The 21,272-nt window shown below is 53.7% G+C and overlaps 1 protein-coding gene across 1 annotated transcript; it reads right to left on the bottom strand.

The window, feature by feature from the left end:
- Positions 1-230: 230 nt before the first annotated feature.
- On the bottom strand, positions 231-18,101 carry UBALD1 (UBA like domain containing 1). The gene is made up of 3 exons (XM_050968497.1): positions 17,820-18,101; positions 6,619-6,678; positions 231-1,490 (listed from the first exon to the last, which is right to left on the bottom strand). The coding sequence occupies exons 1-3, from the start codon at positions 17,937-17,939 to the stop codon at positions 1,167-1,169; spliced, it is 504 nt and encodes a 167-aa protein (XP_050824454.1). The 5' UTR covers positions 17,940-18,101; the 3' UTR covers positions 231-1,166.
- Positions 18,102-21,272: the final 3,171 nt, after the last annotated feature.

Below are 21,272 nucleotides of genomic sequence, written 5' to 3'. Positions count from 1 at the left end.
TTGTGAGGCCAGGGCGAGTGCTGCCCCATGGCCCAGGCCTGGGGGTGAGGCAGGAGGAAGCCCCACTCCCCTCCCCGATCACTGCATCATAAAGCAGAACTCCTTTCCTCATGAGCCCTGTCTGCGTGTGACTGCCTGGCTGGGCATGCGCCATGAGGCACAGCTGAGGTGAGGTCCCTGATCCCAGAAAAGACATTCAGACCGCTGAAAACGAAGCACAGACACTAGGGTTCAAAGCAGAAGAGCGTGTATTGCAAGCGGCCACTGCGGAATGCCCAGGCCTGGTGCCGCCAGAGTGCATCCGAAGGGCCTTCGCCCCGCAAGGAACAAAGAACAGAGGGTGTCAAAGCAAGCCCAGCCTCCGTGGGGCATACGCTGTCATGCAAAGGGCACCAGCCCCCCATCCCGGCGGCATGGGGAGACTGCCCAGTTGCACCCAGCCAGCCTCACCCACACGTCTCAATGGGAATCAGATCCCCCAGGCTCTGAGAGGGGATGCAGGTCCCCGCCCTGGGGAAAGCAGAAAGCTGGGGTCATAGAAAACAAGTGGCTATATTTCTCCAAAGGAGCCCCCGTTCACCTCCCTCTCAGTACAATGCGAGCTCAGTGCATGGGTTTGAGGCCCACAGCGAGCAGAAATTGTTTTTTTCAATTTTTTTTTAACCCCCCCCCCCTTCGGCAGGGTTGGGGGAACTGTGTAGGGAGGGGGAGATGTGTATTACCCACAGCCCCATTCTGCCTGCCAGTGGGACCCCTCCAGGTGCTAGGAGAGAGAAGTGGGTCATGAAGAAGGGATTTACCACTCCCCCCCAAAAGTCACTAGCATGCAAAAATCCAGCATCCCAGCAGGAAAGATGGGAGGAGGATCCCCTCATTGAGAGATTCCTATAAAGTCAGGCTCTGGGAAGCAGAAGCCAGAGATGGCTCTTGCATTCAGCATGGCCTCCCCGGGTCTCTGGGGAGCTCCGGTCAGCTCTAGGACAAGTAAAAACTACTTCAAACCAAACCCATGCAAGGTGGCTATTTGCTCATGTGTCTGTCTGTCTGAATGTGGTTGCCAGTCTCTGAGGCAACAAAGTTCCTCTCCTCCTCGGAAAGGGGAAAGGGAAATGAACGCTGGGGCCACGTGGGCCCTCCCCACATTGTGTTCCCTCTCTCCCGCGGCCTCATCTCTCGGCCTCCATGGTCACATTGGCCTTCTGTTCTGACGTGGCTTGTTGGGAGACTGTGGCAGGCCAGCCCGACGGCTGTGAGGGCGGGGGCGAAGTCCACATGCTCTGCTGCTGCTGGCTGGAGGGGAGAGCCACAGGCCAGGCTGGGTTGAAGCTCCCGGGCTGGGGGAGCGGTGGGGGTGGGGGAGGAGGGGAGGTTGCCATAGATGCTACAGGGCTGCTGCTGTGGAAGCTCTCGGAGGCCTTGAGGCGGGAGAACATGGTGAGGGCGTCGGGGAAGTTGGGGGGCGTGGCGGGCGTGTTGGCTGGAGTGCACATCTGCAGGGGAACAAAGAGACAGAAGCTAGTCAGAGACACAGCCCCTCACCCCCAGGGCCAGACAGTGCAGTACACAGCCAGTTCTGGAGCAGAGCATGGGCGCAGTGTAACAGCACGGAATACCTCACCAGTCACGAGGGCGAGAACTAACATCCAAGGGAGGCTGCAGAGGCAGTTAGGGAGGCTGACTGCAGGAGGCCATTAATGACCCAAGGGCTCAGGGTCTCCCCCAAAAGCCAGCAGCCCAGGACCCCCAGCACCACACAGGGGCATCAGTGCTAACTCGGCAAGAGCACCGGCAGCTGGATCGCCAGAACAGTTCCCTGCCACACCTGGGTCTTTCCTGGGTGGTCTCTACCCAAGCACTAGCCAGGTCCAGGCAGGCAGGGTTGGGGGAGAGCTGGCGCAGGCCAAGCAGCTGGAAGAGGGCACCAGGGATGGAACATTTATCTAAGGCTTGTCTATGCACGGAAATTAATCAGCATAATGAGCCCCCAGCAGTTATACCAGGGTAACTCCAGGAGCTACAGTGCCACCCAGGGAGTGCTGCTAGCAAAATTACGGCAGTACCGGTATGTTGGCACATTCCTCGTGCAGCCCACCGCTGAATGTGTGTGTCAGTTTGATGCCCGTGGAAGCAAGGGGCTTGCAGCCCTAGCTAGAGCTGGGCATGGTGCATGGTTCTGCTGGGCAAGCTCTGCTGGTGTCCCTCTATCCCAGTGACTTTCAAACTTTATTACTGGTGCCCCCTTTCACATAGCAAGTCTCTGAGTGCGACCCCCCTTATAAATTAAAAACACTTTTATATATTTAACCCATTATAAATCCTGAGGCAAAGCGGGGTTTGGGGGAGGCTGACAGCTTGTGACCCCCCATGTAATAACCTCATGACCCCCTGAGGGGTCCTGACCCCCAGTTTGAGAACCCCTGCTCTATCCTAACCACAGCCCCTTGCAATTCCAGTCCTGGGCTCCCCCCATGCCCAGACACACACAAAGCTCTGCCAAGGTCCCGCAGGCCTGCTATGCCTCTACTGCTGCCCGGTGGAGTCAGAGGCTCTGCACTCCTCTCCTGCTCTGCCTTCCCAGCAGCGCTGGTCTTCGACAGAACCTGGAGCTGGCTAGGAGCCACTGCAAGGTCAGGCAGGTCCCTGTGGCTTCCCCGTCACTGTGTTTGGGAAGATGTGGCCTCCACAATGCACAGCAGTAGGGGGAGGACACTGCAGGCCTCTGCCTCCCCACAGCCTGCACTGGCAGGGACCGTCCGGGGCGCGAGGAGCACTCGCAGAACTCGGGGCCGCTGCGTCCCTGACAAACTTGCCAGGAGCTGTCATCTTCCCTTACCACTGAGGCAAGAGTGCGACTGATTTGTGTTAGCCCAACCTGGGCCAGAGAGGATCCCAGCATCCAACCCCCGGGCATGACAGGCAGCACGCCACCCCGAACTCCATGGCAAGCTGCAATCAGTAATCGCTATTGCTACCACAACACCTCCCCCTCCAGGGCTTTAACGAACCCTGCCAAGGTCGAGATATTCGGGGATCACATCACTCAGCAGTCAAATGCATCCACCCTTGGGGCGTAGCCCTGAGTGGCAAAGCAGCACCTCACCACAGTCTGGGATGGAAAGTGAAGAGCACCGTACCTAATTGAAACTGCAGGGGGTGGATTTGGGGAGGAATTCAGTCCAAACGCTGACATGAACATTCACATTAACACCCAGATGGCAGCTCGCACATGTCTGTGCACAGCTTGTGAGTTGTGCTAGGTTCGTACTAAGCATTACACTGTTATTATTTGAGAAAACTGTCTCAGAGCCTTACTCCACAAGGGTGCAGGGCAGCCATTTTATGTTTCATCCTAAAGCCCCATGCAGGACAGCACCCACTAGCACCACAGTGCACTCAGCACTCCCAGCATAGAGTGCCCCCTACTGAACCATGCTGCTTGCTGCAGCACTGCACCCTATAATACCCTGGGGTCCACACTAGGAAGGGAAAGGGCCCCTAGCTCTGCACTGGGGACAGCACTGACTGCGTAAGAAGTCCCCCTACTGAGCCCCATCCCAGGCCCTGCAGCACAGTGTCCCCTAGCACTGCACGGGGGCCAGTGCTGACTCAGAACCCCCCCACTGCAGACATTACATCACTCGCCATTCTGACCAGTGTCTGGGGGTGGCCAGGCGAGGCGCAGCAAGGTGCCCCGCCCGCTGCACTCAGGAGGGGCTGAGGCTCTGCTGGGTCCTGACACAGGGGCTGTAGTGGGGGCTGGGGCGGGCGATTGCACCTGCAGCCTCTCCCCCTCCTCAGGTGGTGCAGTGCCCACGGCAGCAGCTTCCTCGCAGGTTTGTGCAGGCAGGTAAGTGGCTTGCAGCAGGCGCTCGGCAGGGGTGGGTAATGGAGCCAGCACATCTGGGTGGCTCCTCCAGGCTGCCAGCTCCTATCAAGGCTGCTCCCTGCAAGAAGCAGTTATTTCAGGCCACCGAGAACTAATCCTCTTTCAAGAGCTTACGTCAAACGTCCCAGACAGGAGCTGTACATGGTACTCTTGAGATGCAGCCCCTCCCTGCACCCTCATCCCTCCCGGGGACAGACCCTTTGGGGGTGCCCATGAGAGGTAAGTGGGGGCCTCATCCGCACTGTGGTTTATGATATATGCCAGGGGCCTTTCTGATGCACAGAAAGATCTCTAGGAACTGTCAATACAACTCCATTCCCCCAGACCAAGTGCCCTGACCCTCTGGCGTATGCTCAGCCCTTGCTGCCCATCACCCAGCTCATAGCAGGATCCCCCTCCCATCTAACCAGCTGGGGACACATTATTCAGTTTGGGAAGGACAGGGGGTGGGGGGCCCCGCCTGAGAGCTCCTGCTCTGGGATGGATTGGACTCCAAAGCCAGGGCTCCCCCTAGCCTGTGAGCTTGTGCCACCCCAGGAATCAACTGGCCAGGACACCATCTCCACACAGCCAGCCCCTGCCCTGAGCTCATGGTCTGCAGCTCAGCGAACTCTAGGGTGTCCAGCCCCATGCAAGACTGGGCTCTGTTTCCTGCTGGGGATGGGAGGGAGCAGTGAGCTCATCCCCGACTCCTTGGCTGCCAGCGCTGGGGGCTCTTTGCAGCATGGCTCTTGCTGGGTGCTCGCTCTGCATGCTCACTGCATGCTCCAAATCCCTGATTGCCCCAGAGAACGGCAGAGTCAAATGAGGACACGGCAGTCAGCAAATCCCGGGGACCCATCTGCAAAGACAGATTACAGGCTGCCCAGGCACAAGAGTTAAAGGGGCAGAGCACAGGGACCCCTCTGTCTGGGATGCCACTCGCCCGCCCCTCACCTCACTCAACACATGACGGCCAAGTGCTGCTGGATCCATGCAGGGGAGGCTCTGTCAGGGCCAGGGGCTCTGTGCGAGGCTGCAAGAGCCCCGCCCACCTGCAGGCTGCTCTGTTGTTCCTCAAATCGGCCTCCAGGCAGTGCCCAAGAGCAGCGCAACCTCCCCCTGTCCTGGAGCCTGCTCACTGGGGCTCGGCTCTGCTGCAGCAACCCAAGAGACAGGCCAGGAGCTGCCACCCGAGTTGCTGCCCCCATGCCGTTGGCCCAGGGGAGGAGCGGATGATGCTCAAGGCATCAGGGCTCTCACAGGGCCCCCCTCCCCCAGCCCACACACATTCCAGCCGCATCTCCACAGCCAGTCACCCTCTCTGTGCTGCCTGGAGCAGGGCCCACTTGGCAGCAGCTGCCTCGGCTGTCTAGCGGGACTGTTTGCACCCAGCAGGGGAAATGGCCGAGCTGGCTTTGCCATCCCAAATCCCTGGCCCTGCTGCTGGGCCGCTCACCTGAGCCCTCCTGTGGTGGGGCAGACAGGACAGGTGCCATTGGCAGTGCAAAGAGCAGAGCGATGTGGAGCCTTGACCACCTGGCCCCTTCAGGGTCTCCAGGCCAGAGAGCATCACAGCTGCCTCCATGGAGCTGGCAGCTCTTCCAGGCACCGCTGGGAGCTCCCGTAACCCTGCGGTTCTGTGCAGCCTTAGTGCCAGGGGTGCGGGCTGCACTGTGGGCTCTCCTGGGACCCAAACTTCCCCAGCCAGCAGCAGAAAGGGCCTGGCTGGCTATCCGCAGTGCAGGGCAATGGGATTAGCCCCAGCATGCAGCAGGAGGGGCAGGAAAAAGCTACATTCCTGCTCTGGCTGCTCATTCCAGCTCAGTAGCTCATGGGACATTCAGTGCCACCACAAACAGCAGTGGGCCACCAACACCCGCCTGTGGCCAGTGCACTGAACTACACTGAACTCCATGGATGCATTCACCTCCAGCACCACCCACAGACGGACTCTTGGGAGAAAGCTTCCCACTGGGCAGAGCAGGGTTCAGTTTCCTGTCAAGCACCTTCCTGGGCTGGGGGACTTGATGGAGCTAGCCAGCTCACAGCTCTCTAGCTCTCAGGGAGGCTCTCACAGCTGGAGCCCCAAGAGGGGAAGGGAATGGTGGCCCATTAATGGGGATGAGGGGCCAATGGGAGTGAGTCTGGTTCAGCTCCAAGCCGCTGGGTGCAGGCCCTGTTCCCGTTGCCTCTCTGCCTGCTTCTCCTGCACTCAGAACACCACGGATCAGCCTTCCGGACAAGCCTGGCTTTGCTCTGAGTGTCCCCCTCCCAGCCCCTTCCTCTATGCCTGCCCCTCATCTCTGCTCCCTCCCACCCGCTACACCTGCCCACCCATTCCTTCCCTCTTGCCGCAGTCTCTGCTTTGCATTAACCGACAGGTGAAAGTTACAGCTTTGTTCTCCTCCCATTTCCCTATAGAGCACCCTCCACTGTACAGGGCACACTGCACGCTGATGCACCCTGTCTTGCAGGCCTCGTTTACTCTCACCCCAAATAAGCCACACTGCCTGTGGCCTTTGGTTCCCCCCAAGCGATGTTTCCAGAACACAGCCCATCTCCAGCTTCTCTCGGCAGGAAGCGTCCTGCCCCTCCGCTTCCCTCGCCCTGTGGCTTTGCTGTGTATTTCTGCCCTCCCTCCCGGAGGGGTGAAACAGAGGCCTGGACATTAGCAACATCAGCCCAGCCATGCAATGCCGGTGCTGCTGCTGCACTGATTTAGCAGAGGGAAGGGTCAGGGTAGCACTTACCATCTGATGGTGATGGCTGTAGGGGATGTTTGTTTCTTGGAAAAAAGCACTGAGCGCAGTCTGCAAAAGAGGAAGGAAGAGATTTATCATGTGGCTGGGAACGAGGCGCTCTCTCCCACCTGGCCCTCTGGAGCGCAAGCCTAGGCTTTGGTCTAGCTCCCTCATTCCCAGAGTAGGGCTCTGGGATCGGGGTCCTAGGGCATAGCTCCACTCTCGGCTCAGCAGGGGTGGCTCTCGGCTGCCAGCCTCCTGCTCTCTGTTGGTGGGTGGGGCAGGGCAGTGGAGAAGAAGCCCACCTGTGTGTGTGTGAAAGCAAAATCACCCCTCCATTTGCCACCAAACTCCAGATCCTGCTTCACTTCCAACCCAACTCATGCAATCAGAACCCTACAACCACCTTGAAATAGCCCCTTTGGGCACTGGCCTCCATGCTGTGCAAACACAGGTACAGCCCCTTTGGTCAGCACATGTCATGGCTCCAGAGAAACCCCACCAGCCTGACACTTCTTAAAAACACATACACAATGCTGCACGTGGAACAGCTCCAAGGGCCCCTGCAGAGCAAACAGTGTTTGCCGTTTAGTTTCACAGACAGATGCTGCACATATGGACAGATTTCACTCACTGATGAAATGCAGCCACTTCTGGGGTGGAGCCCAGCACTAAATTATGCAGCAGTTTAGCACAGGAAGTGTAGAAGACTACCAAATCCAACTGGGGCTCTAGGGAGAATTTAGGTTAGTGGAATGTAATTACCCAAGCTTGAATGAGACAAGGAGACCAGGGTGAGCGTTCCTACGCTCATGGAAAGTGCCAGGGGATTTATAACGACCACAAGCAGTTAGGACCTTGCTGTTATGTCTCACCTCCAGCAGCACAGCACCCCCTCACACCAGCCTGAGGCACTGGTGTAGAAATCCCCATTTAGCTGACATTCTGAGAAACATCCAAATCATTTGGGAGTTTGAGAGACTCTGGAGAATTAAACAATCAAACAGACCAGGGGGAGTGTTGGATGGAAGGGGTTGGACACTCCTCTCCCACTATGTAAATTTGGAGTAACTCCAGGTACGTCAGTGATTCACACTGTATAAAAACAGAGATGAGAGAAGAATCAGGTCTGTGGTGTTTTACTGTATGTCCCTGGTGCAGTGTGTTTTCATAATATTGTTAACTGATTTCTGTAGCAAGTTTTGCCACCCTGCAGCATTTTACAGAGTCTCAAACAATATCCCTATAGGAATCAATTCAACCACCCTCCAAAATGCAGCCACTTCTGCGCTAAACCACAGCAGCTGTTGACAGCAACGCTGCAGAATAGTTCAGGGGCAGAAGTGAACAGTGTGCCATGCCCAGTTAGTGCAGAGGTGCCAATGTTTGCAATACTAAGGGCCACGGCGGCATCTGCTTGGCTAGCTGCTTGTCTAAGCCCACGGTGTGGGGTAACAGGTGTGCCTCTCTCCAGAGGTAATATGGGAGGACAGAGGATGGGCTCCTACCGGATAATAGACTAATAATCATATGGTGCTCTCTGGCTCCCCTTATAGGCAAACTGGGAAAGTTGAGGGTTTCTGTACCTGCTGGCAGGTATAGTTTGCTTATACCTCTGGGGGTTCAATAGCATGCCCCAAACTGAGCAGTCTGGCCTTTCCCTACACTCCCAAACTGTGATCTTTTTATTGTGTGATGGCAGGCATGTGAAGGGGGAAGTGAATGTGAACACACTTGGGATTACCTAATAGGGGAAATGGGCTCAAAGTAGATAACCAGGACCAAGCTTTGGGTGCTTGCCTGAGGGTCTGTCTATACTGTAATCACTGGGTGTGATGATAGCTCTGAGCTAGCTTTAATCCCACTAGTTCAGGTCTTTGTGGCTGTGAAGCTGTGGCAATGTGTTAGCACGGCCTCGGCCCAAGGCTAATTGTATAGGTTCTAGGTGGGTTTGTACAGCCCATGCTGAGAACACATCGCTGCAGTTTCGTTGCACTGGGACTTCACCTAGTCTGGGTACGGCTACTCAAACTGTAATTATACCGTGATTACGAGGCAGACATACCTTAAAACAGGGGCTGGGGCCCTGTCAAGAGGAACTGCAGAGGGTAGCTTATCGGTTGAGAGAAGTCACGTGAGCTGGGGTGGATGGCTGAGGTGGGGCTGGGAGCTCAGGTTTTATGGGAGCTGGCTACCAGCCAGTTGGTTGGTCTAGTAGTCGTTTAGCTGGCTTGTTACATCCCCGTAAATGTTAACAAAACTCAGAGAGGGGAAGGCAATTACTGCTGAAGGAGACTAGGGAGTTTAAGGGGGTTTTTTTGGTCCCAAACCCTTGAGGGGCATATGGTTTCCGTTAAGGGCAGGCACCCTCTGTTGGCTGAGCTTCTGAGGCCCTACACTCAAGTTGCTGGCATTTGGCTGTTTTGATGTAAAGTGATAATTTTTAAATGCTAAATCTGATCAATTGCAAATTCCAGGCAACGTTATAGACCTCAATGGGCAGAACCCTGTTGATTTGGGGGAAAGGTGGAAAACTGGGAGGGGGAAAATAGGGGACATATGGAGCCCCTGGCATCTAGTTGGCAGACCTCTTAGCTGTAATCAGGTCTGAAATTGTCAGTGGATCAAAGAATTGGTGGATGGAGCCATTAAAACCTTCTAGCAGAACAATAACCCATCTCACCTCTGCCCTTCCTCCCAAGGACTTTAAAATTCTGACACCCAGAAAGGAAATAAGAATGGGGGGGTGGGGAGAATGGAAGGCACAAAGAGCCTCTGGCATGGGGGAAAGGGTCAGTGGGGAGGGGCTCCCAGAGACCCTGGCATGGGGGGGGGAAGGGTGAATGAGGAGGAGACCCCAGAGCCCCTGGTGGGGGGGGAGGGGCCCCCAAAGCTCCCCAGTAGAGCTCAAAGCGTTCAGCAGTTAACAATGGCTCTTTGCGCTCCCTGCTGAGCTGCCTCCCAGCAGCAAGGTGAGTGCTCAGCCAGCAGGGGAGTCGGGGGCAAAGAGAGCAAAGGAGGCTTCGTTCACAGCCTGCTCAAAGTCTGCTCCAGTCTGGGGGTGGGAGGAGAGGACACCAGCTGCCCACCCCTCCCTTCTGTCCAGGGGGATGAAAGGTCCTTTGGCGCAGGAGAGAAAAAGGAGACAGTCCCTGGCATGGGGAGACTGGAGGGCCCTGAGCTCTTGGCATGTGGCCATGGGGACAATGGAGGGCCACAGTGGCCCTGGCATGAGGGAGAAGGTGGGGGTCTGTAGCAAGTCCCTGCAATACTTGGGAGGTGGGAGGGTGGCCTACAGGGAGTGCCTGGTATGTGCAAGGAGCTCGGACACAGAAGCTTGGAAGAGTGAGACTCTCTGGTTTTAGTTAATTTAAACAGGACTCCAGGCACTGTTTGATCCTGGTGCCCACTGCTACTAAATGCACCTGGCAGAGTTACTAGTCTTCCTGCCTTTCACCAGAGAGGCCTAATAATTGCTCGTTAGCTGTGTTCCTCAGCAACAGAACAGGCAGTAGGTCAGTTCAGCAGTTGGAGGGCGAGCACGGCCTGCAGTTTCAGAGTCTGGGGGAGAAGGGCAGCAGGATGTGGCCACTGGGCAGGACTGCAGTTTGCCCTGCCTTACAGCAACAAAGGAATGTAAGTGTGTGAAGTGGATGGTCCAGACATGCACCTAGTCAGGACACAGAAGTGCATGCACACATGCAAAATGAAGCAACTAATCCTCTTCTCGTTCACTCTGGTTTCACCCTGGTGCAGCCCCACTGACTTCAGTGGTGTCTCTCCTCTTCCTCTCCCCCCGGGCAATTTACAGCAGCAGAAGGGAATCGAGCCCTAGGAATTATTGTAAGCTCTTATATTTCACAAACAGCCCCATGTGTGCTCTGTAAATATCTCAGCAAAACCCTTTTCTGGTCCTTCCACTGGCTGGGTGGAGTTACTGTTCCTGGCCCCTCGATAACAGCCTGGCCCATGAGGAGAATAACCCACCAAGAGCGGCTCCTGAACGTACCCCTCCCTGAGCTCTGGAAAGCCACCAGTCTAATCCAAGGATAGAAGGCCTCCACCAGGAGGAGCGGCACTGGAAACAGCCAATCCCCTGGTGGCACACACGCTATCCCACCCCCTAAACTGTGGCAACAAAGTTGACATCATTGCAACAGCAGCAAACTTTAAAAAAAAAAAAAAGGCGCACAGAGAAAAATCTGCCCCGGTTTCTGTATTCAAATGGGAGCGAATTTAGGGCTAGTGAAAGAGCCAGTGATGGAATCCTCAAAATACCCCCAACTCCCCGGAGCCACTCCATTCCCTAGAGACAGAAAAATGTTCCTTCAAAATGAATGGTTTCCTTCTCAGGCCTTTTTTAATGTGTTATAGGCTGTGATCCTGTCATAAAACAGATAGTTAAGGGTTAACAGAACAGGAGTACTTCATGTCTCTTTTGCCTGTAAAGGGTTAACAAGTTCAGTGAGCCTGGCTGTCACCTGACCACAGGACCAACCAGGGGACAGGATACTTTCAAATCTTGAGAGAGGGAAGTTTGTGCTGTGCTGTTAGTGTTTGGTTGTTGTTCACTCTGGGGGCTCAGAATGACCAGACGTGCAACCAGGTTTCTCTCCAATCTCTCTGATACAGGCTCTTATCAGTTCAGAATAGTGAGTACTAGGTAGATAAGGCGAGTTAGGCTTTTGTTTGTTTTCTTTATTTGCAAATGTGTATTTGGCTGGAAGGATTTTAATTTGTACTTGTATACTTAGGCTGGGAGGGTATTCCCAGTGTCTATAGCTGAAAGACCCTGTAACATATTCCCTCTTAAATTTACAAAGATAATTTTTCCTGTTTTTTCTTTCTTTAATTAAAAGCTTTTCTTGTTTAAGAATCTGATTGTTTTTTTTATTCTGGTGAGACCCCAGGGGACTGGGTCTGGATCCACCAGGGAATTGGTGGGGAGAAAGGAGGAGAGAAAGGTTAATTTTCTCTCTGTGTTAGGATTACTTTCTCTCTCAGGGAGAGTCTGGGAGGGGGAGAGAGAAGGAGGGGAGAAGGTGGATTTTCCTCTCTGTTTTAAGATTCAACGAGTTTGAGTCACAGTGATCTTCCAGGGTAACCCAGGGAGGGGAAGCCTGGGAGAGGCAACAGTGAGGGAAAGGATTTACTTTCCTTGTATTAAGTTCCAGAGGGTCTGGGTCTTGGGGGTCCCCGGGCAAGGTTTTGGGGGGACCAGAGTGTACCAGGCACTGGAATTCCTGGTTGGTGGCAGTGCTACAAGTACTAAGCTGGTAACTGAGCTTAGAGGAATTCATGCTGGTACCCCATCTTTTGGACGCTAAGGTTCAGAGTGGGGAATTATACCATGACAGATCCTCTTACATGGATACAATCTAACTGTTTCCCAACCTCCTGCCCCACAAGTGTGTGTTGTCTTTGGTGATGTTTCCCTCCCCACTGATATGAGACACCTACTGGGAGCTCCTGGCCTGCTGGATCTGACAGGGCTGTATGGAGACTTGCAGGACATTGAGAGCATCATGTAATATGGCTGGGGACCATGCAGTGTTCTGACCCCATGGCAGTGCATCACAACACAGTAATGTTTGCATTGCACAAGGATGTCAACATGTGGGTTTGTCCCAGAGGATACATGGTTGGAAGGTGCTTCACCTACCAACAGTTACCGACAGGCAGGGCCAGGTTCTACTCTCAAGTACATTGGGATGAATCTGGAACAATTCAATAGACTTGAGTGAGTCTCCTGAAGTACACCACTATGATTGAGCGGATGGGATCCCTGAAATATCAGCTTTGCTGGCAACAGATTAAGCTTCACTCATTGGGAAATGCTGGATAAATCCCTTCTGGAGACCAGCCTCTGATCAGGCCAAAGTCAACATACATTTTACAGAGTAAATTACCAACAATCCCCAGCTCGAGTGAATCAAGAGCACCCAGCCCCTTGTTTTGTCTGTCAGCTTTTCCCTGAGCCTGCGTGGGTTACCAGGTACCAGGGCTCTTACGGGACCGGAATTCTCCTCTGATGTGAATGCACAGATTTGGAAATTCCCAAATAGCCCAGAAAGGCTGGGTGGAAAAATGACAGGAGCCCAGAAATTCACTACTAACCCTTACAATGCTGAGAACAAGTAAAGCTCACCCCAAAGCAACTAAAGATAAGTGTGCTTGTCCTCAGACAAATGCCTCCTACAGCTCCCCCAAATGCTGATCCCTGCTCCCTCCCATCAAGATCACCTTCCAGTTCCCCTGGCCCAGAGCACCCCAACTTGGCCTCTCCACCCACTGCTGGTTCCCCTCCCCGCTGTGCACCCCAACCCTGCAGAAGGAAATGCCCCCTCATTAGTATGATGTGCATTAACCACAGGGCCCAGAAACCAAGTCATGGAGCAGGACCACCATTGTGCTAGGCACTGTACAAATGCAGACAGCCCTTGCCCTCAGAGAGTTTGCAATGTATGTTCATGTGATCCCGTGCAACCTGCCTCCCAGTAGCTGGAAACACTTCTCAACCTCCAGATCCACTCCCTCCAGCCCTTAAATGAATACAGCCCAGGTGTCACATGCTTGGAAACAGCACAGTGTTCAAAGGTTAAAGCACTACCCTGCTGCATGGAGCTGTCCGGAAGGGCTGTAAATGGGGCAGATTGTATGTATTTAAGGGCTTTGTCTAGAAGGGGAAATTTACCAGCATAACTCTACCAGTGTAATGATACCATAACTGGCTGGATAACCATACTCAGAGAATAGTTACTAATGGCTCCCAATCTGCTGGAAAGGTATAACAAGTGGGGTTTCGCAGGGGTCTGTTTTGGGACCGGCTCTGTTCAATATCTTCATCAACAACTTAGATGTTGGCATAGAAAGTACGCTTATTAAGTTTGCAGACGATACCAAACTGGGAGGGATTGCAACTGCTTTGGAGGACAGGGTCAAAATTCAAAATGATCTGGACCAATTGGAGAAATGGTCTGAGGTAAACCGGATGAAGTTCAATAAAGACAAATGCAAAGTGCTCCACTTAGGAAGGAACAATCAGTTTCACACATACAGAATGGGAAGAGACTGTCTAGGAAAGAGGATGGCAGAAAGAGATCTAGGGGTCATAGTGGACCACAAGCTAAATATGAGTCAGTGTGATACTGTTGCAGAAAAAGCAAACATGATTCTGGGATGCATTAACAGGCGTGTTGTAAACAAGACACGAGAAGTCATTCTTCCGCTCTACTCTGCACTGGTTAGGCCTCAACTGTTCTTGAAATGCGGCACCCAGTTCTGGGTGCCGCATTTCAAGAAAGAGGTGGAGAAATTGGAGAGGGTCCAGAGAAGAGCAACAAGAATGATTAAAGGTCTTGAGAACATGACCTATGAACGAAGGCTGAAAGAATTGGGTTTATTTAGTTTGGAAAAGAGAAGACTGAGAGGGGACATGATAGCAGTTTTTAGGTATCTAAAAGGGTGTCATCAGGAGGAGGGAGAAAACTTGTTCACCTTAGCCTCTAATGATAGAACAAGAAGCAATGGGCTTAAACTGCAGCAAGGGAGATTTAGGTTGGACATTAGGAAAAAGTTCCTAACTGTCAGGGTAGTTAAACACTGGAATAAATTGCCTAGGGAGGTTGTGGAATCTCCATCTCTGGAGATATTTAAGAGTAGGTTAGATAAATGTCTATCAGGGATGGTCTAGACAGTATTTGGTCTTGCCATGAGGGCAGGAGACTGGACTCGATGACCTCTCGAGGTCCCTTCCAGTCCTAGAGTCTATGAATCTATGAAAACCACTCTGGTTAAACCGATATAACCCCAGAAGGATATCCTTATTCTGATATTAAAGTGTCCACACAAGAGGTGATACTGCTGTAACTAGACTGGTAGAATTACACTAGTAGAATTATGCTGGTAAATTTCTCCTCGAGACAAGCCCAAAGATGCAGCGGGAACAGCCAACTCCTGTTGCTTTGTCACCAGACCCTCTGGCTCATTTCAGCTTCGTTGTCAGGCAATTTATTATCTTGAAATGTTAAACGGGAATGGACCATCCTGCTCAAAGAAAGTGGGAGCATCAGTTGCCAGCAAAACACTGGTGACTGGGCCGCGCTCTCTGTCCCTGGGCCATGGTATGATGCAGGAGTGGCATGGTAATAATGCTCTCGGCGCACTGCTCATGGGATCGTGGGTTATGGAGTTCTGAGTAACAGGAGCAATGTGGTCCCCCAAGTGAAAGAGATTGTATGCATCAATACCCTCAGAGTGTGATTCTGCCACCTTTACAGTGAGCAATCCCTTGCTGCAGCAGTAATGCTTCTGAAACCAAGGAGACCACTCAGTGGACCAGGTCCTCAGCAGGTGTAAATCAGCACAGCTCCACTGAACTCCACGGAGTCATACACGCCAAGGAGCTGGTCCAGCCTGGAGAAGGGCACCTGTGAAAGGGGGTGGAGTAACAATACTCTGCAAATGCAGATCTTGGGCTCAGACTGAGAGGGATTTGGAGTACCCAGAAGACAATACTCCTAGAGCAGAGCTCTGAGAAGAGGGCATGCTCAGCAGCCATTTTGCAGAGGGAATTATCTGACCATTTTGCACCAAAAGTGACTGGTAACTTGTCCCATTGGGTTGTTTACAGCTGAGCTTCCTCTGAGTCATGTGAGTGCCAAACCAGCACGGGAGACCCACAGCCAGCACACTGCTGTTTCCACTTGTGCAATTTGCCAAATAGTGGCAAATTTCTGGAAAATGTAATTGAAACTATAACTTTCTGTTGCAAGTTCCTACTCCTGGTGCTTCACCTGTAAAAGGTGGTAGGGTCTGATCCTTCTCTCACACCTGTCTTACAATGTCCAGTCGGGCTGCTCATGATTTACACTGGTGAACAAAATCAAGGTCATACTACACATGTAAATGTGGCCAATATTTCTTTTTGCAAAATCTGCAAATATGCAAGTGTGCTTGCCTTGTGGGTGCCTCTTTCCGTGTGCATAGACAGTGCACAGAGAGAGAGATATTCATTTGTTTGGATTTACACACACACACACACACACACACACACACACACACACACACACACACACACACACACACACACACAGTCTGATTTTGACCAGCAGCCTCCGATTTTGCACCCAGAAAACCTGTGACTACAGTATCTGGCTATCTGAACTACCTGATCAAACCAGCAGCGCAGGGAGTCAAATGACTCCATGCTATAAAATACACCCAGAATTGTTTCTTTTACAGATCAGGACTGTAGTGCACATGGAACAAGGGACGCCCCAGCCATGCAAATATGTGTAAAAGAAACCTCTTGCTCTCTACACTGACTCAAACCTCCTTCTGTGTCACAGAACAGACAAGCTAATTACAACAGTGTCATTAGTGACAAAACCATGACACTGAGCTGCAAAGAGCTGCTGGTGCCTCATGGAAAACATTTTCTTTGGACACAGTCCTCCCTGCTACATCCCCTGAGCGTGCACACACTCCCAGTCTTTACCACCAGGGAGCTTTGCAGGACTACTCTGCCTGCACAGTTCGCCTGCATGTTCCCCACCTGAAGCAGCAATCCCGTGTATGACATCACAGTCACTTCCCCAGCAATCACTGCTGATGTCACAGAGGATCCTGACTCCAGGCCAGGGGAATAAGCAGCTGGAGCCAATTAAGTTTTAACCAGCAAAATCTCTTCTCCTGGTGCTGCCTTAGGAATCAAACCCCAGGAGACAGGAACACAGGAAAGGCCAGACTGAGGCTCTTCAACCCATAGCCACTAAGAGGCATCATTCTGCCTGCAGGGAATGGGGAAGTGTTGGGGGAGTGCACATAAGGTCAGTTATTGCTATGCTCCCACAAAGTATAGGTGAGCATGGAAAGACCGCCCCAGCAGTGCCAGAGCTCGCCTAACACTGCATGTATGCCCTGTGTGTGTTCCTTCCACCTCCCTTTAAAAGCAAATCCACTCCTGAGCGGGACCCACAAAGGGGTGGGTGGCCCCTGCGGATCTGCTACAGCCAGCCCGGGGAAACCTTGACCATCGGGGAGCAATGAAAACCAGTCCCACTTTAATAACACAGGCAGAAGACAAGCACACCCCATACACAGGATACACCCCTGCTATACAGTACTCACATGCATGGACAGCTGTCCATACAAACACACACATGACATATGTACACTCCTACACATGTATCTAATACACACAGAGCTGTACACGTATACCCCATCCACACACACACACACACACAATTCACACCAACACTAAAACAGCACCGGGAGTGACAGTACTGATGGCATCTCCTTTCCCAAGAAGGGTTAGAGACAGAAAAGCCACCCCCAGCCTAAGGAGGCTGACCAGTGTGAACCTGACAAACAGCAACACCATGACAGCATGGAGCATTCCCCATCAGTAGGTGTGCTGAGCACACGCACACATATGTCTGTCAGGGCAGCACAGAGATGCTGGCACAGGCGGTCGTATCCCAAACAACTCCCAGTCCCACCACCCGCTCCCTGAACAGTGGTGGTACCCCCAGCCATGGTGCCTGCCATTCCGCCATACCCTGGGGCACCTGCAACGGTGGGCAGAAGCTGAGGCCCGTTGGATGTGCCCGGGATTAGCCTCCTAATGGGCAGGATGGGGGCACATGGCACTGGGGCCTCCGAGGCACTCTGCTCCCCACATTCACTCCATGGCAGCCTGCTGAGGGCCTCTGTGAGCGCCCTCGGGGCTTGCTCTGGACACAGCAGCCAGGCGGACAGATCAGATGGCTAAGCTCATTCCCTGGGCACAAGGCTTGTCCCGGACTGACCCGCCCCCCAGCGGCACTGCCCAGGCCCTGGAGCCCCACGCCCAGGAGCTCCTGCCTCTAGCGCCCCCTTAGGCTCGAGCCCCCGGCGCGCCCGAGGTGCCAGACTGGGGCGCCAGAGGCACCGATCGGGGCTGGCCGGGCTGAGCGACCCCCCCCCCTCCTCCGTCGCGGGCTGTAGCAGAGAGCCAGGAAGCCCCCACGGCCCCACCCGCGCCCTCCGGCTCAGCGGGGTCTGCTCGCCAACTGCCCCAGGGCCGCCCCATCCCTTCCGCGGCGCCCCTGGCTGCAGGGCCAGGCCAGCCGAGACCTCGCAGGTGCAGCAAATGGGCTGCGATCGCAGGGGCCCCGGCAGGACGCCCCCCACCCCCAGCCGAGCTCTGCCGCGCCCCGGGGGCTCACCTCGAACTGCCAGTGCGCCGCCTGCAGCAGCTGCTTCGCCTGGTCGGCGGCGCAGCCCGCGGTCAGCACGAACTGGTTGATCATGACCTGGTGCTTTAGCTCGTCCATGTTCACCGACATGCCGCTGCCGCTCGCTGCCTGCCGTGCCCTGGGGTCCCTGGGTCTGTGCCGCTCACAGCGCAGCCACCATTACAGAGCCGGCTCCTGCTAATACAAATATTTACTGGAGGCAGGGGACTGACTCACCCAGCCTGGCCTCCCTGACGGCACAGCCAGGGCGGGGCTGGGCGGGCAGGCTGGGAGCTGTAGTCCAGAGGCTGGGCTGGCTAGCTGCGGTGCCAGGCGGGTGGGTTAACAGCTGACATTGGACTAGTCTCTGTTGGTGAGAGAGAGAAGCTTTGGAGGTATCCACCAGTGCACCCAGGCAGGCTTGCAGAGCAAGTCTCGCTCTTCGCGCCACAGAGCAATATGGGTTATTTGCAGGACTTCAACTCCGTGCACCGCTGCCATGGACTGATGGACTAGCCGGGCCTACGCAAGGCTCTCGTTGGCTGTGTCAAGGCCGCAGTTGTTCACGTTGGCTAAGGAGGTGGGGATAGGCCCACAGCTGGTACCCAGGTGATAGCAGCGTTGCTTCCTAGCATGTCTTCTTTGCTTGGTCCAGTTCTAAAAGCAAAGAGCACCGCAGGGCTGCTCTGTAGGCTCTGCTCAACGCCCATGGGGGCTTCACCCTGCACACACTTGTAGCTGAGAACTATGACATCACATGGAGTGTGTGAAGCTGTGCCTGGGCGCCAGGGCAGTTGCATAGCAGCCCTGTCTGGCAAGGGATGCCTCTGTCCCACGGCTGCTGTGCCAGCTGCTCTCAGACCCAATGGCAGCGCTCACATTCCTGACTCTGGCCAGCAAAGCCAGTATTATGCATAACTAAACAAATCAATTGCTTCAGACCTGGGGCAGCTCCAGGAGTTGTGTGAGCAGGAGAGCCCAAAATATTCCTGCTTAAGGCCCTCAGTGGGCTAGTACCAGCACTGCCAAGCAGTCAGTTCCCACCCTGCACCAGGCTGAGCAGCCAGCAGACACCCCGCCTGAGCACCCAGTACTACGTTTCCCAGGAGCCCTTGGTTTGTTTGCAAAAGTGTACCGGGGGGCTGACGTGTACTGAGTGACGTGTCAGGCCAGCCAGTCATCGGCCATGCTGTGTTAGTACCTGACCATATAAGGTAAACAAATCTGGCGGCCCCAATGAGCACGCGAGGGAGGTGGGTGCGGGGCTGCGCTGGGCTGGGAGTAGCCACGGCTGTAGTGAGGTTGGGTTTGCTGCGCCTGGGCCCATTGCCAGCATGGCAATAGCATGGGAGGGAGTCTCGCACTGTTTACAATCAACCGCATGCAGCTTCCTGTTTGTGTGCAGGGAGGTTCAGGCTGCAGCCAATGCACTAGTACAAAGGGGCTCCGGGAGCTGGCTTAAGCCATATTGTGTGTAAACTCTTATCTGAAACTAGGCCAAAGCTGGGTGAGTGCCAAGGTACAGTGGGTTCCGTGCCATACACCCTTTGGGAAGGCCCTGTCATGCAGCCCATCCCCAAGTGCTGCCCAGCTAAGGGCTGATTAGCCCGTAGCCAGAGGATGTGAAAGGTAATGGATCGCTGCTCCCCATACACACTGAGAATGGCAGTGACAGGTTCCAGGTTCCTGTGTTGTATGCATCCAAGCAGAAAGCACCATAGGCTGGAGATTGTCACCTCTGATCTGACTTCCACGTTGATAATGAGACTCATAAGGACGTTTTATGGGTGCCTGGATTCTAGCAGGCTGCAGGACAGGGCTGGGGAGTGTACGCTTTAGCGTTCCTCAAGGTCTACTGCCACATGAAAATCTGCAAGGGCAATCAATATGTTGTTCTGGTTAAACCAGAGTAATGTTTAACCAGGGAAAGCTACAGCAATGAATTCATTATTATGAGAAGCTGCATTGTCCATTAGGATCATGGATGTGTTTTCAATGTACATTGTCCTTTATGGTGCTCGTACACATAGTAATGATCTGTATGGTACATTCACTAGGGGTCAGGAATCCAACTCCTCAGGTAAACAGGTTTGAGTTCAGTAGGGCAGTTCTCTGGCCTGTGTTATACACAAGGCCAGACTAGATGATCACAATGGTCTCACAGTGGCCTTGGAACCTATTGTCCAAACTGAAGTGTGTCTGAGCTTTGGGAAGACAAATTCTTATCCGGATCCTAATTCTTCAAGTGAGCTCCAGGTGCATAATAAGCCAAACTGAACCCCAGCTCCCCAAACCCCCAAACATGATGTTCTGTATCAAAGCATTTGGGCCAGGAGCTGTCTTTCTGTTGTGTGGATTTCTGGGCACACGACTGGCACCAAACTAGTAACTGTAGAAAGAACAGAAGCTGCTCAAGGCTGAACTAACATCTCCTCCCTGCAGTCCCACATCTCCAGACTTCAGCATCTGTGATATAGATCCAAACTGTTTCCCTTGCTCCCATCACTACCCAAGCAGAACTAAAGGTGCTGCAGATGTTAAGCACTTTGGGGCGGGGCCTGTTTGTAGTGGGGTGGTCCCTTACTGAGGACCCCCTCCTTGGCAGGAGTGTTTCTGCAGGTTCCCCACCTCTGTTTTTTTCCTGTCTTCAGGGCCCTTTAAGAACTCACAGAGGCTTTCTCTGATTACTTAACAATACCCCTGCCTGGGGCTAGTTTAATATCAGAGCCAGTTCACAACAACCCAGAGTCCCAAACTGAAGTCCATACATAGCACTGTGTTTTTTTCTCAGTCTCGGGGCTTTTCTTTCGATTCTTAGCTCCTGGCCAGTCCTCCCAGCGCTCCCTCCCTGGGGCTCTGACATCCAATCCCAAACACAGTCAGGGGTCCCCTCGCCCCTGCCTCCTGCTCACTAGTCTTTACCCTCCAAGCTCCCACTACCAGAGTCATCTCTCATTCTTTGGTTCTCTTTATAGGGAAGTGCCAGATTCCCCTCAGGTGGGGCTCATTCCAAAGCCAAGGTTGGCTTAGCCCCAGGTCTCCAGCCCAGCAGGGCAAGCCATCCGGTTACAATGGCTCTTTCTCATATTTGCACAGCACCTAGCGCAATGGGGTCCTGGCCCATGACTGGGGCTCCTAGATGTGACCGCAGCACAAATGATAAATAATATTAAATACTACTAATAAACAAAGCAAGATAGTGAATTGCGCAGCCTGCGGGCCCATTCTCAGGTCTCTGGCTTTGCTAAACCGTGTTCTCATTCCCTTTACACAGTTGTAAAACAAGAGCCCATAGTGGCTGAATGCTCTGGAAAGTGGCCGGGAGCTCCTGGTGACATGAAAGGCTCCTTTGAGAACCCAGCATTACCATAGCAGAAGAAAGCAGGCTGCCAGGCAGGCACTGCTGGGCTACTAGGCGCTATCAGCAAGGGAGACAAGGAAATG

The sequence above is a fragment of the Gopherus flavomarginatus genome, chromosome 9 (genome assembly GCF_025201925.1).
Source record: "Gopherus flavomarginatus isolate rGopFla2 chromosome 9, rGopFla2.mat.asm, whole genome shotgun sequence".
Classification (NCBI taxonomy): Eukaryota; Metazoa; Chordata; order Testudines; family Testudinidae; genus Gopherus; species Gopherus flavomarginatus.
The sequence above is the reverse complement of the archived record's forward strand: the minus strand, read 5'-3'. Positions and strand labels throughout refer to the sequence as shown.

What these genes read in the sequence shown, in the direction of transcription:
- UBALD1 (XM_050968497.1), bottom strand. Translation starts at nt 17,939, where the DNA reads ATGTCGGTGAACATGGACGAGCTAAAGCACCAGGTCATGATCAACCAG. An exon ending in CGGCGCACTGGCAGTTCGAG is followed by an intron (nt 6,679 to 17,819) that starts GTGAGCCCCCGG and finishes CCTCTTTTGCAG; the next exon opens with ACTGCGCTCAGTGCTTTTTT. An exon ending in ACAGCCATCACCATCAGATG is followed by an intron (nt 1,491 to 6,618) that starts GTAAGTGCTACC and finishes GTTCCCCTGCAG; the next exon opens with ATGTGCACTCCAGCCAACAC.